Here is a 17,627-nt window from a genome sequence, read left to right as displayed (position 1 = left end):
TTTGTTTCTGTGGAAAACAAATTTGAATTAACCAGCGGGCTGTAATTATGCTGCAAACAGCTTGAGACCTGGGATTGTTTAGTTGTTTAAGAAGGAGTTTTGAAGAGAATATTTTCTGTGTGCATATTCTTGGGAAATCATACCAAAACAGTTGATGTTGCTCAGTCCTCTTCTGCTGGCTTTGTGGCAGCTGATCTTCTGCTGGCTTTGGTTGCAGTGTGGCCTTACTAGAAAGTGATACAAAAAGGTTTAAGTGATGTTGGGAGTATCGTCGTTTCTGTGTTCTCCTACTTGCTATTGAGATCCACTGGTGCTGGGAACAGTGACAACGTCTTCAGTCACCTGAGTGTTTGTAGTAGCTCTCATCATTTCTGTTGATGTGGGCTTGTGTGCTTGGACACAATATGGTGATTATATGTTGAAGTCCTAAAAGACTTGACTGTATTTAAAAAAAAAAAGGAAAAAAAGAGTGGGTGGGGGGGAAAAAAGGAAAGGTTAAGGCTTGACATTTAAATACTAGTCTCCAAAACGTTGCTTCTAGAAATAGCTTCACCTGGAGCCTGACTGTGGTTAAGCACATGTCATTGTCCCTGTCCTTCAAGTGAGGTTGTGGTTGTTGTTCCCCTATGTAGCCTTGCTGCCTCTGCTGATGGTGCTGGCGGAGCTGCTCAGGCTACATTGCTTCTATACTGACTTCACCTTCTTCAGCTGGTCACTGCAACGAGCATCTTGTGCTGTGAGTGTGTCAGAACAGCAGGCAAAGCTGGTGCACTGCCTGCCTCTGCCCGTCAGCGTGTGCTCACAAATCGCCTTCGTCCTCTCTGCTGGTTTGGGGGGGTTTGCAAGTCCTGTATCCTCATCTGCTTCCCTTGGCCAGAGCCTTGTCAAAGTAAAAACCCATTTCTCACTGCTTTGGTCTATTGTATAGAGCCAGTTTTTATGTTCTCTTTTACAGAACATCCTCATTTTAGAGGAAAGGTGGAAAATGGGACACCTATTTGCTTTTTAATTTAAGTAACAGTAAGTTTTATTTTGTACCTTTCTCCTGGAGTGGAGATTTAAAAGAGCTCAGTATGAAGTTACTAAGCAAATATTTTTTAAATGTTCAGCTGCTAGTGCTGCCCATCTAATGTATGGAAAAGATCAGGTGTAAAAAGTGAAATATTAAAGTATAACTATCAGAGCATTGTCCAACGTGAGCAGTATTTGGCCCTAGCTGCCATTAGCTGTTTTAGGAGATCGCATTCACAGTAGTTCCAGTGCAAGGATAATTCACTTGAGGCAGAAGGTATGTAAACTTCTGGTTGTGGTGGCACCTTTCAAGTGAACAGAATTAAATTGCATTTTAACAAAGTCAGTAGCCTGACAAATACAAGGTGTTTTTAGTTTCAGCAGCAGCCTCAAGTTCATCTAATAAAAATTTGGTCTTTAAGCTGTCCAGTAAAAGCAGTGACATCTGAAGCCAATAGTATAGGACAACTGGTCATAGTGATAAAGGACAAAAAGGCATGACTCCCACTCCTAATGCACTGTGTGTGTCACAGAGGTGATCCATGCAAAGCAATTTAGGTCCTGCCTTCCAGTGTTGTTCTTGTGTTCATGTTCCATTTGGCTCTTGAGCAGCAGCAGTGTCAGTTCCTGTGTGCCCCAAAGCCAGAACTGGAGTTTGAACCTGCTCCTTGGTCTGTGGAGAGGAGTTAATTTGCCATGTCAACCTGTTGGAACAAAAATTACCTTTTCTCTTCCTTTTCTCTCCTAGCTGGAGTCATGTATCTGTTTTAAAATATGAACTTGCATTTCCTATAGAAACTTTTTTATAATGAGAAATCATTAGCAGTTGATAAAAGCTAGTTAGTTTTACTGGGTTGCTGATACCATAAAAGAATTAAATTAGAAATTCTTGATAAAAAGTAAAAATAAAAAGAAGAGATGTTATTTTAGGGGAGGATAAGTATAAAAGTAACTTCTTTGCCTAAATAAAGGATTTCTTGAAATTGTATGAGTAGAAGATATGGAATGGAAATGTGAAATACCATGATTGCATAATTTTTTTCATCTATATTATATTAATATTTGAATTTCTTAAAACATATTATGAGATTTTCTTTAATACAATGCTGCCCTATCCACTCGCTTACTGAGCTCCAAGGCAGCCAGGTGCTTTGTTGGGAATTCCTAAATTCATTACTCAGGAAGCTGGAACAGCTATTCATAATGGGAAGACAGCAATATAGTCAAAAAGGTTTTTTTTTAAGTCCCTAAGCTTACGTAAATACTCTTTGGCAGACTATGCATACAAATTAAAAAAATATTGTATTTTTAATAGCAAATGAAAGTTTTGTTGTATTTCACTGGCCTTTTAATTAATAGGTTCATTAGTGAATTACATGCATAGGTTCATGCATAGGATAGCCCTGGGATGTACCAGGGTTTTTTTTGTTTGTTTGTTTGTTTGTTTTTTTTAATAGGTCATAAAGTCATAAAGATTTGGCCTGCAATGAGAATAACCTAATATGAAATTGAAATCTGTCTGTGATACCTGATAAATACCAGAGTCCTGGCACATGCCAGGGGTGATTGCACCAGGAGCCATTTTACCAGCGACCAGAACATTTGTGGTCATGGTTCATTGAACAGTAATTTGACAGAGAAAATAAGGCTAGAGTCCTTTCAAAAATGAGCTATTGAGCTTCACTGAATTAAGAACTTGCTCTCTGGCCGATCTGGCTTTGGCAAAGCTTTTACTGAGTTATGTAAAGACTGGGTTTTAAATAAATTGGAGAACATGCTCTCTAAAATATCTGTAGCTGTAGGCTGATATCCTTACTTTGTTTTCAAAGAGTTTCTACAATAGTCTGAAAAATAGATGAATGGATTACTGATGCAAATGAACAAACCCTTAATAATATTCTTAGTTGCCTTGTTCCTGGTGCATCAGAATAAACTTGACTACTTCTGAAGAAAACATCATAATAGAATATTGGTTTATTTCATTTGTGCCACTAAGCTCTACAAAATGGCAACTGCATGATTTGAATATTCTAGTTGAGAATAAATTCTGTCACAATTTTCAAAGAACTTTGCTTATCATCCATCACCTGGATGCCTCTGAACTGTTTTAACAGGTTAATACTTGCTAAGTGGTTTAGAAAGCAATTTGCCTCTGTGAATCATGCTGTAACTCCAGCCAGTGAAATCTGTCAGTATTTGCTGGAAAGTTAAAGCAGTTAATATCCATATAATGAACATTCCATATTTCATCACTACAAAAATATCAGTTGGAAGTACTTGGAGGATTAACTTGGAGTCATGAGAAAAGCACATTTGGTTGTAGCCTCTAGGAAAAAACGGTGCTGTACTTGAAAGAATCAACATGCGGTTACAAAGAAAATTCTGATTCAACCTACTTTATGATAGCAACTAATTAACCTCTGGCACCTTTCTCTGAGCTGCAAGCCACTGCTTCCCAGATGTTGCAGAAAGTCAGGCAGCTCCTCTGCCTTCCTCTTGCAGTGTTAATATTCATTTCACATTCAACTCCAACATTCCCTTGTCTTACTACTATGATGTTCAACCCTCTCCAGACCAAGTGTGTGTGTTGAAGGTGGTTTTAGCATCCACATTTAGAGCGGCTTGTTGTGAATTCTCACTACATGCTACTGTAGTTTTAACTTCTTTTAACTTTTATTTCCTAACTTCTTAAAACTCTGGTTAAAAATGGTACTGCTGCACTTCTTGTTTAATGATTTCTATTGATCAGAACAATAGAATTAATTAGAAAATAAATTAACTTTCTCCTTTCGTAGTATGCTTAATTGTGATATACTGTACTTAAAGTAAAAAAAAAAATCAATATGTTTATCTTCATTACTATTGAGTTAATGATAGTGCTTAGTAGACCTATGTTAATAAATGTAAATAATGCCTTTGGTACGTGTCCAAAGAAGCCAGAGGTACTTACTGTGGTTTTGTTGGGAAGTCAGTTGGACATTCAGCACATTTCCCATCTGTTCTGGGTGTGAATGGCAGAGTTATTTCTGAATCTTGATGTTACAGCCCCTGCAACAGAAGCTACATTCTGAATACTTTAAGATTTTGTTGTAGGATTCATGATGCAATGCTTGGGTTTTGCTCTTTGTGTATCGCTGTTAGCACAGAGCTTAAGCACTGTTGCAATTTCACTTTGTAAGACAAAGACAGGTGGAGATAAATGCTGAGCTGCTACCAAGCCAGTGACAAAGGTAGAATTTGTGGTCGCTCTGGGAGTGCTCTTTCCCTCTTGGTGAATGTCACAGGGTTGGGATTCAGGGGATCAGTGCCTTATTGCCAGGTGTTATTGCTTACTTGCTCTGGAACTTCTGCCAAACCCAGCTCCTGAATGTCACTTTCTGCAGAAGGGAGAGGGTGCTCAGCCCTCCAGAATTGTTAAGCTGTAGTGGTGTATTTAACAACAACAAATAAAACAAAAATCCCCAAGTCCCCCAAAGAAACAATCCCACATAGCTTTTTTTTGGTCATAGTTGTTTAGATATGAGCCAAAACCCATATAGCATTATTATAATCTGCTTCTCTTTATTCACATGGAATCATATGCAGACAAGTTAAGGTTTAGGACTAGAATTGTAAAAGTTATACTCTGGTGAGTTTTTATAGTGTGGAATTTTCAGTTTTTAATGCCTCATTCACATGTGCAAGTTTCTGTCCATACGTAACAGCAAATGGGGAAGAGAAATAGTGAAAATCTTTTCTGCAGAAGAGCTTCAGGTGGTGAGCTGCTGAGCTTATGTGTGTGATAGAGAACTGCTCATTATATATTGAAAATCAGGTAGAGAACTGCTTATAGCCACACCAGGCATGTCGAATGTCTACTTTTAGGTATTGAGGTATTGCAAGTATTTTAATATTTATTATATCCTCTCTGTTGACTATGCAGTTTTGACAAGGCATTGTGCTCTATAGAGGATGACCTGTAGAGAACAGAGCTATGGGAAGTTGTGTGTCATGTTCAGAAGAATGCTTCCATTATCCCAGCTGTTCTTGGAATAAATGAATCATGCTCAAGGTCTTTGCCTTCATTTGTAAAACTTATGAATTATGCTGTCTGTCAGGAAGTCAAGTACTGATGTGGCTAACATGGTAAAAAGCCCACTCCAAACAGCCAAGGAGGTTGGTTTACTTGCCTATTTCTTTTCATAATGATTTTAAATTATGTGTTCACTTTCTATTGTCCTCCAAGTTCAGAGAAAGTATTTTAAATACTCCTTCATGCAACATCTATCTGATCTGACATTTTGGGAAGATGCTTCAAGAGCAAAGAGTCAGATTCATGCTTGTTGAATCTGTTGTTCTTCACACCCACGCTTGCAAGTCTCCCCACATTATTTTGTATTTCTTTAGGAAGACATGTACAAATTTAGATGTCCTTTGAAATTATGTAACACTCTTGCCTCCATGCAATTGCATGAAAACTGAAATAAACAGGACTCAGCAACCCAAAACACCCTCCAACGGAGTAAAAAAAATATTTTGGGTCGTGAGCCAGCAACTGCTTGCTGCTCTGTTGCATAGTTGTATTTGTTGGATGCAGAGATAGTCTGGAGAGCCCTTTTCTAAGGTATACCCTATAAACTTTGTTTGAAGGACTCTGGACTTGTTTTATAAAATAGAGATAATTGTGTTTCAAAAATAGCACAAATCTTGCATGCTGCAGTTCATCCACATTAGTTTACTCAGCTGAGTATATTAGAAGTCACAGCTGTTTGGATGTACCCTTGCTCCTACAATGTTATGTGTGTGTGCATAAAATCTCACTGTTTCAAACCCATGTACGCTGTTGAATGGTGAATTTGTTTTGAATATGTTTTCGTAGCTGACCTCTTGTACTCATGGCTTTGAACAGGGCACATCAGTGTTATGAGGGTAATATGTGAGTTTCAGAAAGTGCTCTCCAAGGACTTTGTACCTGAAGAAGGTGGGGGTAAATGTTTTTTTTTTTTAAAGGAAATGATGAAATTATTTTTCTTCTACAAATTCCAAATTTATCCTTACATAGTGATCATAATCAAAACTGGGGAAAAGGAGGGGGATTTAAGCACATTCTTGTTACTTAAAGTGATTTCTGAAACTAGTTTGAAGGCCAGTGTTTTAACCTGCATGTTTAAAATTTGGAAATTTTTCTATATCTGAAATTTTCAGCAATTACGTCAAACAGCTATAAATCTTTTTTGATATATGGAGATACTTGATTAAGAAAGGAGATGCCCTCCTCTGTGGATTAATAGCTTATGTTTGCTAATTAAAACTGTGTACATATTCATTATACCTCTACACAGGCTCATAGGCAGAACATTAGGTCACAGAAATTACAGAAACTAGTTGTTGTTAATATTTCTGTAGAAAAATTCTATTTACGTAGTATAATAATTACAGGTTGGCATAGTTAGGCTCTCAGATCTAACCTAATTTATATCTGAAGATTAAAATAGTAGGCTAATAATACTGCAGTAATTCTTTAACAATTCTACCTAAAATTAGCTCGTCCTGTCTAGATTTGGACAGTAATTGCTTGGAATCAAATCTTAAATTAAAATTATGAAGTGTTTGCCTGGACAGTAGCAGAATACTGGATATCATATCCTAAAGGTATTCTAATTGTGTGTTTCTAAAAGCAGGTTAAAAACTCCAACTGCAGCTTGAAACTCCATGATGTGTATTTTCTATTATGAATAGTCATGCATGGATGAGGTAATGCAAGCTGTAAGAATGAAAATACTTTTTTTTTTTAATATTACACTTAGAGTTTCAATGTTTCACCAGTTTGGCAAGGAAAACTATGATGCTTGATTTTGGCAACCAGATGAAACCTCTATAAACATCCTACAATACTGGATTGTAGAAATAACATAGTGTGCAAGTGTCTAAATCAAGGAGCTGGGGATGGAAGGAAAAGAAAAAACTTACAAGCCAAAAAGCAGTTATGCCTTTTTAGAGACTGTTAACGCTTCACTTTCTTGAATTAGCTGAAGGGAACCACAAAGGACTGATTCTGTTGCCTGCTGTTTTTTTTTTTCCTGTAGCCTCCGTGCTGTTACATTTCATCCCAGAAGACTGTGGGTTTAGAACAAAAGATCACTGAATGAAAATGACTTTGGTCTTAAGGTTTCTCTGTTCCAATTTCCTTAGATCCCTGGTGGAAGAGGAGGATCCTCATATGAAAGTGTCTCTTGGTAGCAGCGATATGGGCGTCTCTGCCCATCTGCAGTCTTCGAAGACAGGAACCACCAGATTTTTCACCAGCAATACTCACAGTTCTGTGGTATTACAGGTAATGAAATATTCTCACACCTGTATTGAGCTGTACTGAGAATTTTGGCTGCTCAAAGCAATGTGTCCACTCAATAGATTTGATTAGTCTAGTAATTCCTATAAAGCCTCAAAAGCTCTCATGTTCTTGTGCTGTCAATGCGCACAAGCAAGCATTGCTTGGGACTTGCTTTCCTGTGAGATGGAGGCTCAACTTTTAGCAGCAGCTTGGAAAAAAACCCTGGCCTTTTCCTGGGATTGTGTCTCAGTCCACTCTCAAGTTCTTAGAGGTAACAAGGTTTAAACTTTGACATGACAGCTGTACCAAAGAAGCTCACTTAAATATCATTATTTATTTAAGTCATTGTCACTAAGATGGCAGAGCTCTGCCAGGTTTGGTGTAGTGTCCCGTGCTGGGTCTGACTATCACACTACTGTGTGGTAAAACATTATGGAAACAATATTTACATTCTTGCTAGTATTAGAAAAATACCAGTTTGAAGGAAAATGTTTTGAATTTCTGTTCCGCAGTGAATGACGGAAGAAAATACTTCATCCATCCTCCAGTATACACAACCAGGCGCATTTTTGGAAGAAATCTTGCTCTAGGATGATTTTATTTTTTATTACAGTTAGATGTTATAAGTAATTCAGAGATCAGATGTATAATGGGAGCTTATTTTGGGGTTTTTTAGCATGTCACTGTGGTAACAAATTTGATAATCACAGAAGCAGGTAACAGCTTTCCTTTCAGGTCACAGACTTTTGCAGCCTGGTAGGTTGCAAACCCCTTAAATTGCTGTGGAACAGAATTATATCTAGAATGCATATGTGACCAGAAGGGGTAGGTCCAAAAAAGATAGCAGTCCCTACCTGAAACAACTGCAAAATAAACTCCTTCCTGAAAATAACTTGATTATTTGAATAAAACTACTTTCTAAGGCCTGGTGTACTTGGCATTCAGCAGCTATATCTGGAAAATAATGACTATTCTGCTTGTTTCCAATGAATACTAATCATTGAATATATTACAGATAATGGTTTTAAGATGACAAATTATTTTTGTCACTTTTTTGGACCTACACTACACATGTACATAAAAGTAAATAAATATTTACATAAGGGAAATAAGAGATTCCTACTCTCCTCCCAAATCCAAGGGATGCTTTGCATTGTGCTTTTCCTGCAGGGTTTTGACCAGCTGCGAGTGGAAGGTTTGCTCTGTGATGTGACGCTCGTTCCTGGAGATGGTGATGAGGTGTTCCCTGTCCACAGAGCAATGATGGCTTCTGCAAGTGATTACTTCAAGGCCATGTTCACAGGTGGTGTTTTTATTAAAGCCGTGTACTGCTGTACAGTATTACTCTCATTCAGACACTCAGACACAAGTTCAGTGCTGTGTGTGAATCAGTCCAGGACTGAAAACAACACTGTGGACTAAACATCTCTCTCTACTGTTGCATATGGGGTTTTAAAATTAAAATTTAAAATTATATTTAATTATATCTAAATTAATGAAACAATTTCAACCCCATCGAAATGATAACTTACATTTACCTGCATGTCTATTTCAGGAGGAATGAAGGAACAAGATTTAATGTGCATTAAGCTTCACGGGGTGAACAAAATAGGCCTAAAGAAGATTATTGACTTCATCTATACTGCAAAACTTTCCCTTAACATGGACAACCTTCAGGACACTCTGGAAGCTGCCAGTTTTTTGCAGATTTTACCTGTTTTGGACTTCTGTAAAGTATTTCTTATCTCTGGGGTAAGACTATTTGTTTCCCATTTACAATGTTTAAGGCCTTGGTATGTAGTTTTGTTTTTTCTTCTGTAATGACACTGACTTACATAATAATCAAAGTTATGTCTAAAACTTGCCATTATTCATAGCTTAGATTCACAGAGAGCAAATTTGCTTTATAGTTTCCTTGAAAAACTTGGTTTTCTTCTGAGTATTACATACAGCATGTGTTTGATACGAATGTTTTACCACGTTGAAATTCTTCCCTTACATGTCTGATTTGAGATGTTTCAGGGTCTCCCTGCATGACTGCACTCGCTCTAGCATTAGTCTGCTTGCTGCATTCATTAGGTGTGCTTCAGTTATAGTCACTTTATTCCTGTATTTACAGCCCTTCCTTCTCAGTGGGGTGCAGTTACCTGTTTTCTGACTCTAACACAGGATAAAAACAATACCCAGATAGGATCCCTTAGTAGCTTTCCTGTCCTGCCAGCAGTGAGGAGCACCTGCTCTGTGGGGCTGTAGAACAGCAGTGGTACAAGAGCAGTTCTGCCTGGAGAGACATCCTGCACTTATTTCTAATGTTCACTGGAGGTTTTCTAATGTTGGTGTTAAATGCTTATATATCTCACTAGAACTCTGACTTTAACAGGTGTGTTCCACACAAATTAAAGAATTATTTGGAAATTAGCTTTTTGATTCTGTAATGAGAAGTAAAGAAGCAAGTATTCCTGTTGCTCTGCAGAGTACAGGCTTAGAAATGTGACCTCCCTTACTGAAAATATGTACCAGGATTCATGCAAACCAGCTGGTAATAACAGCAATTTGTTTCCTATGATGTGTTAGAGATATTCAGGCTTGATAATGCCATTTTGCTTTTAATTTGGAGATACTTTCTAACTGACCAGTTGTCTGATAATGTTGTGATAATGTTTCATGAAGTTTACTCTTCAATTCTACCCCACCTATTTTTATCTTGCTCAGTGTTTTTGAACCTCCAAAATGATGCCTCTCCAGGTTTGACATTACTATAAATACCAACTTGGAAGAAGGTCTTGGTGGTGTTTTGAATGAGGTATTTGAAAAGGGCTCCTTCTGATGGGAGCTGTGCCCTGGGGACACTGTGGTGGCCTTTCCCCTTTCTGGGTAGGGCAGCTCCTTTTTTATTTTGCTTTGTTAAGGAAAGAACTTTTTTCATATTGAATCGTGTTATTGTTTAAAATGCTCATTCTCTGAAAGTGTGTTCACTTGTGATGTTGACTCAGCCACTGTTTTTGTTCCAATAAGAAATATCTTGTTTGATACTGCATTTCATTTTCAAAGAATGAGGAAGACTTTATTAATTCTCTTAATTTTATTGGGGTTTTTTTGGGGAATACTTTCGTTCAAACCAATGTCTAAGGGGATATAATCTCATTCATGTATAGCTGTAGAGGAAGTACAGAACTGAGATTGTTCTGTTAGCCTAGTTATCTTTTAGCATCCCTATATAAAGAAATTTTGAATGACCTTACTTCTAAATTTGTTGAAACAAGAGTTGGTGAGCAAAAGAGCTTCTTTTTGAAGGAGAGTTTCTGTAATTTAAATTAATATTGTGAGAAAGTATTGAGCTTACTTTTACTGGAGTTAGCTGGCTTGAGAGCTGAGGTAACCATTACCAGAAAAATGCTTAATTGTCTTTGAATTGTCTGGGGAGTCCATTATTAAAGAGATTATAGAAGTCAGTTTATGTAAGGCATAATGTAATTGTGTACTTCATAAGAGGGTATTGGAAATATTTACAAAGAAAAACCAAAGCTTAAGGTAACAGCTTAATTTGTGTAACAAAAATAACGAGACCTTCAAAGAACAGTAGCTGTTGTAGCTGACTTGAAAGTGTTTTTTTAATTTACTCTGCAGTTACACCCCTCCTGTCAAGTAGCCCATTGCTCTGATTATCTTTGCTCTGCAACCAACCAGACTCTCTGAGAAACAGTGGAATACTTCCTAAGATGTTTTCAGTCTTACTTGTTAGTATTGGTTTTCAATAATTATAGCTGTACAATAGACTAGGACTGCTCTCATGTTCACATCTAACTGAGCTGTAATGTAAATAAAATTCATAAAAATGCCATGGAAATGTTTTCAGAGTAGTGAGTTCTAGATGAAACACTGATTTTGCAAAAGTAGCAGCAATGTACAAAATAGAGAAAGATGAGAAACTTACCCAAGTGAATTACAGCACTTAGGAAAATTACAGGGTAATGGGGAAAGGGTTGTTGCACTGTAATTAAAGAAAACATTTCCAAGCATTGAGAATTAATGTCTTGGATGTACCTACAAAAAATTTTGTTCCTTCTATAATTTGGTGCTTTACACTTTTTTAACTACTAGGATATGGTGAAATATTGAGGGCTTAATATTTGGAAGTCATGTCTTGTCAAAAAAACTTGGTTGTCTGAGGATGGAGCAAGTTAATCTATTTTAACCCTGGGACCAGCTCTGACAGCCACCAGAAATTTGACTTTGTACTGTAGGGGTACAATGGATTCTGTTTTCTGAGCTGGTCAAATTTCTGTGCTGTTTTTTCTGGGCTTCTGTCAGTGGGAGCCCATAGGAAAATTGAGGGTTTCAGGGGTGTGTTTGCTCTTTTAAACTTTGACCCTTTGAAGCACTGCATTAAGTGCTTCAGTGTCTGACAGTCATTGAAACAAAACAAAGTTAGATGCCTGATTGTTTTGTGCTACCGGGCTTGAGGGCTTGATTTTTTTGTGCATGCTGCTTTTCCTGAACTGCTCTCCAAGGCTCTCATACTTGCAATCATTTTGCTGTGTCCAGTTTTGTAGTATTTTATAGTCAGCTCAGTTTTTATGAGAGCTTGGGAAGTGGTTGCTACAAAATTTCAAAGAATTAAGTGAACTGCTCTCAAGAAAGTACTTTGGCTTTTGCTTTGGGTTTTGCTGTGCTTGACCTTTCTTTTTTGAAAAGCTTTTTAGTATTTTCTGCAACTTCTGTTTTGTAATGAGCAATTACAATGAGTAATGTGAGTGAGCAGCTCTGCTCAGTAGTGAAAGTCCATGTAAAATAGGATTTATTTAACTGAAATTCTCAACTCCTTGTGGAGATGCTTAGCTGTTTGGATGTTTATGTCTTTTAGCTCTTTCCTTGTGAGTATTTTTACTTGTTACTGGATACACTGTACAGTGTATATATTTTCACCTGATATTTCCATTCCTCCTGTTCACTTCAGTGGGATTTCCAGAGTAGCAGTTCCTTCTCTTCGTTGAAGAGCTCCTGCTTGACTGACTTCCACACAGAACCATAACATAAGTCAAACTTCTAAAAAAACCAAAAAACCCCAATGTTTGGGTAACTGAAGTGTTTATTTAAATAACATTATTGTACTGAACTCTGTCCCATTTTGAATATTCAAGTAGAAGTAGCTATAGCATTTCTTTCTCTTGAAGGATTATTTTTTGGCAGAGGATTTAAGAATCTCTAGAATATATATTTTTATGACTTTTAAGTCTTTGCAATATAATTTAGCCTGGTACTTTGATGATTATCTTAGAGCAGTAATTTTGCAAGAAAAGTAGCATTTAAGACAATATTTTATATGGCATCCTGATTTGAGGTGAGTGGGGGAATTTGTTAGTGAGTGAAATGTAGTGCACAATTTCATAAGCATAATGGGAAGTATTTGCAATCATATATGGAAAAAAAAGAACCCACAACACTGAGTGCAGTACAGTCCCGGTGGATTAATAAAGGCAATGTAAAGTAAATATTCCGAGAATCAGGGGTGGACTGGAAGCTGCTGATGTCATGTTCATCAGTCATTAACAGTGTGTAATGTGTCAATAAATTTTTCAAATGTAAGAAGTGCAGGGATGTGCTCACTTGCATGGATTTACAGTGTAACATAATTAGGGTAATACAGAACTCGGTGCACTCTGGGCACTTGATAGGTGGCAGCCAGTCAGCAATAGCTCCCAATAATTCATTGCATCCTGAACATGTGCCAGTGGCACAGAACCTGTACAGGTTTTGCTTTGATCTTTTGAGTTCAAGCATGCCTTTCCTGTATGCAATAATTTCTGCCTGCCTACTTTGATGTGGAGGAAGTGCTGCATCTCTCTAGTTTGGTGCCAGACAATGTATTCCAAAGTGATTTTTAAATACAGTAACTATATAGCAAGAGTTAAGCTTTGTGGTATACTGCAAGTCAGCTGTTTGTGAAGGGGTGATTTTTCCATTGCTTTATTTTGTAATACAAGTTGGAAGAAATTTTGGAAGAAATTGCACTAGACAGGTTGCTCAGAACCCCATCCAGCCTGGCCTTGAACACTTCAGCAATGAAGCAGGCACAGCTTCTCTGGGCAATCTGTTTGATGTTGATCCTCAAAACCAGTCATGAGAATATTTTATAGGCTGTTGCTAGTTGGTGTGATTATATTTTTCTATAAACAATATGGTCTGTCTTGTAATACAAAAATGATTTCCATGTATATAAAGCACAAATATTTTCATAATAGAACTCCTGACAGTCTGCTGCACATTCATTTTATAGATAGGACCTGATTACAGGATTAGCAGGTGTTTCAAGATGTGTGAATGAAGACTTTGGATGACAGTAGATCTTAACTCTAGGGCAAGTTAGATCAGTTTCTAGTGAATTAAGAAAATCTCCTATTCCTGTACTCAGACATTTGAATTGTCTGTTATTTAAGGACAATGATCAGATTGAGTTATACAGTATTAAAATCTTCTAATCTCTGTCATGACCAGAAGTCATTTGAAGGTTTTTGAATTCTTAGGCTTCAGTCAGGTCCAGTACTCAATCTTTATAATCTTTTTAAAAATAACCATGAGATTTGTAAGCTTAAATTCCTCTGGCATTAGGAATGTAATGAGAATCACAAAGTTGTGGAAATGGTTGACACTGAGTAGGACTGACACTCACAGAGACTAGAACATGTGTAAATGAAGCTTGGACTGGAATAAGGTGTGAATGCAAAAAACCTGCAATTTTCAGCAAGAAGCATTTGATTGACTTGCTGGGCACACGTACCAGGGAGCTTCCTGAAAGGAACTGACTGTGTTCAGTGGAAACCCACTAGAAGTTGTGCCCCATGCCTGGCATGTTTCTTCCTCCCTGTGCCTTGGATCCCAACTGACCTTAGAAATTCAGGAACCAAAGATATAAAAAGATAGATGCAGCTACAGTGTGAAACAGGTGATTACCAAGATACAGTCACTCCAGTACTGAGTTAAATTATGGTGTGATCCATACTGCTAAAGCATTTAATGAGCTGGGTATTTTTAGGGGAAATCCTCCTAGGTTAATTATTTTTACAAAATTATGTATAAACCAAAATCACTACCTTTGTCTTATTTTTGACGTGTATTTAATTTTGAACAGAGTCTGTAAGAACACTGTCTTGATTTATTAAAGATCCATTTGTCTTTGTTTTGAAGGAATGTGTTCATGAGGTTGAACACTGTAAATATTAGTTGTCCAAAATATGTGGCATGTACGGGTTAGCTGTGCCATTCTCTTTGATTTTATTATGCCATTACAATTTTAATAGTGCCAGAAAATGCCTAATGGTGAGACTTTTGTTTTACTCTCTGTAACCTTGGTCTGATCACCTGTCCCTTTACTTCATTTTCCACATGTCTTTCTTACAAAGATGTTTTCAGAGCTTTTCAAAGATGGAGTGCTATACAACTGCTATGCTTCATCATTGTATAAGCTATTTGACATAATATATGCCATCTGCTTGTTACTTGTCTAATTTCTTTCTTCAAAAGAAGGAATAAATTGGGTCTTCCCTTGCAGTCATGAATATATATACTGCATTGAATATTTGCTCATGTGTCAATCACCTTGAGCACTGCAAAATGCTGAAATATTGCTGATTCTACAATATTCATGAAATTGTACATTATCATTTAGACACCAAATTAAGAAAGTGTTTGATTCCTTTTTCTGTTTACTTAATAGGTTTCGTTGGAAAACTGTGTTGAGGTTGGGCGAATTGCCAACACATACAATCTCACAGAAGTGGATAAATATGTTAATAATTTCATCTTGAAGAACTTCCCTGCATTATTAAGTACTGGTGAATTTGTGAAACTCCCCTTTGAACGTCTTGCCTTCGTGCTTTCAAGTAATAGCCTTAAGCACTGCACTGAGCTTGAACTCTTCAAGGCGGCGTGTCGCTGGCTGCGCTACGAGGAGCCTCGCATGGAGTACGCTGCAAAGCTCATGAAGAACATCAGGTTTCCCCTGATGACACCCCAGGATCTTATCAACTACGTTCAGACCGTGGACTTCATGAGAACTGACAACACCTGTGTCAACTTGCTTCTGGAGGCCAGCAATTACCAAATGATGCCGTACATGCAGCCGGTGATGCAGTCGGAGCGGACGGCGATCCGCTCGGACAGCACGCACCTGGTGACCCTGGGGGGGGTGCTCAGACAGCAGCTGGTGGTCAGCAAGGAGCTGCGGATGTACGACGAGAAGGCCCACGAGTGGAAATCCCTGGCTCCCATGGATGCGCCGAGGTACCAGCACGGCATCGCCGTCATCGGCAACTTCCTGTACGTGGTGGGGGGCCAAAGCAATTATGACACCAAGGGAAAGACGGCGGTCGACACGGTCTTCAGGTTTGACCCTCGCTACAACAAGTGGATGCAAGTGGCATCTTTAAACGAGAAACGGACCTTCTTCCACCTAAGTGCCCTCAAAGGACATTTGTATGCAGTCGGAGGTCGGAATGCAGCGGGTGAGCTAGGTGAGTCCTCCTGGAGCCAGCCCCTTGCCTTTTGTTGGGCATGGAAATACCCTGCTGCCCAGGGAGTGGGTGGAGAGAAACAAGCTGAAGTCATTGGAGTGCTGCTGCTTTCTGCAAATACTGCAAATGCAGAGAGAAATTTGTCTGGATACTATTAGAAGTTAATTTTAGAAGGGATCCCACAAAAAAATTCCAAATACCTATCTTGTGTATTGATGCATATTATCCAATATCTTTACCAGGAAACATGAAGTAAGCGTCTATGTCTGCCTGTGTAAGTGTGGGGGAATAGAAATGCAGTTTTAAAAAGAAAAGAATTAATCATTACGTCATCTGAGAAACAAAATCCATTCCTAAGGGATAAATGGCTCTAGCTGAAACTTACCCTTGACTGAACATTGCATTTTAAAAGACAAAAATTTTCTGGAATAGTATTTGAAATGCCAAGGGTTTTTTTGATATGTTTTTTGTTTTGTTTTGTTTTAGTCTTATGACTGTGATTTGTTTCACTCACAGATTAGTAAGATTCAGATATTCTGATGTTCTGGACTTTTTAATTATTAAAAATGTTATATTTCACCTATGATCTTATTTGTACAAATGACTGAATGACTTGGTCCTGGTGCCTCTTGTTTTCCCCCCTCACAAATGATATTTAATTTAGCTAGACCCAAAAAACCCAACCCAAACAAACAAAACAAAACCAAAAAAACCCACCAAAAAGCAAACAAACAAAAACAGAAGAAAAATTCCCTCATATCAGTTTCCAGGAAATAAGATAGAACAAATAATAAGTAAGTTTAAATTTAACAAAAATATGCAGAGGATGACCCCTATTAATCCACTGCATTGTGCAAAGCCATAGTGGTTAACATTTAGTCAAGTCTGGAATAGGAGACTCAACTGTAAATTTGTCTGTGCTTTAAAATTGAAATGTCACAGAGATTATGCTTGGAAGTTTAGCATAATATTATATCTAAGCCAGATGTAAATCTCATTGTTTTGTTTGCTGCTGTCAGCCCAACACTCAACTGTCCCTTGTCTCTTTGTGGCTTCTACCTCTTGCTACTGAGATTTACTTCTCAGAAATGCACAGATATCTGTAAGTGCAGTGAGAAACATATTTAATTGAAACAACACAAAACTCGATTTCTACTGCAGGATCTGTGGCTTCTGAAAATTACTGCATCTTGGTTATTCACATACACAGCTTTAATTCATTGTCACGTTGCAAATTTTCATAGGAGACATACAGTACACTACTTCCACTAAAAAAAAGTGGCCTGGCTTTGCTAGAAATTTTAATTCCATTCCAATGTTTGATGAAATGGACATTTTAAAATGCCTCCTGTTCCAAAAAGATGGGAAACTGCTTAGCAATACTTTATTTTCCCTAGATAGCCATTTTCTGATGCAGATCCTGGGGTTTTCAGAAATTTTTACTATGTATCACTATTTACCTGAAAATACATCCTAAAAATCTCAATATCCTCTGGAAAACTAAATGTACAAACTAACATGTATTGATCGTTGAGTATCAGAAAACCTGATATATAGCTTCAGTGAGCTATTTTCTAACAGTATGAATTAATAGCAGATAATCAGATTGCTGACCTTGTGCACAGTACAATCTGAACAGAGTAGGGTTATAAAAATGTCAGTGAAAAAGTCGCAAGTCTGACAAAATCAATAAGAAATAATATTGTCACTAAGCCAGGGCAACCTGTGTGTGAAGGAGGCTTTGAGTGCAGTGTTACCTTAAATTAGATCCAGCAGTATCATTCTGCTGACCTCAA

At 37.7% G+C, this 17,627-nt stretch overlaps 1 protein-coding gene across 8 annotated transcripts in view; it reads left to right on the top strand.

Moving 5' to 3' along the window:
* KLHL13 (kelch like family member 13) overlaps positions 1-17,627 on the top strand; it is an 80,368-nt gene that overhangs the window by 49,675 nt on the left and 13,066 nt on the right. For 7 of the 8 annotated variants that reach the window (XM_068204790.1, XM_068204789.1, XM_068204788.1 and 4 more), the window contains 4 exons: positions 7,183-7,324; positions 8,492-8,624; positions 8,877-9,073; positions 15,036-15,831. In XM_068204790.1, coding sequence (XP_068060891.1) covers positions 7,183-7,324; positions 8,492-8,624; positions 8,877-9,073; positions 15,036-15,831 — 1,268 coding nt within the window. Of the gene's footprint in view, positions 1-7,182; positions 7,325-8,491; positions 8,628-8,876; positions 9,074-15,035; positions 15,832-17,627 lie in introns of all 8 variants that reach the window. The other variant, XM_068204785.1, reaches the window with a different exon arrangement.

This window comes from Anomalospiza imberbis, chromosome 14 (assembly GCF_031753505.1).
Source record: "Anomalospiza imberbis isolate Cuckoo-Finch-1a 21T00152 chromosome 14, ASM3175350v1, whole genome shotgun sequence".
Lineage (NCBI taxonomy): Eukaryota > Metazoa > Chordata > Aves > Passeriformes > Viduidae > Anomalospiza > Anomalospiza imberbis.
Note: the sequence above shows the minus strand (reverse complement) of the source record. Positions and strands in the feature narration are given on the sequence as shown.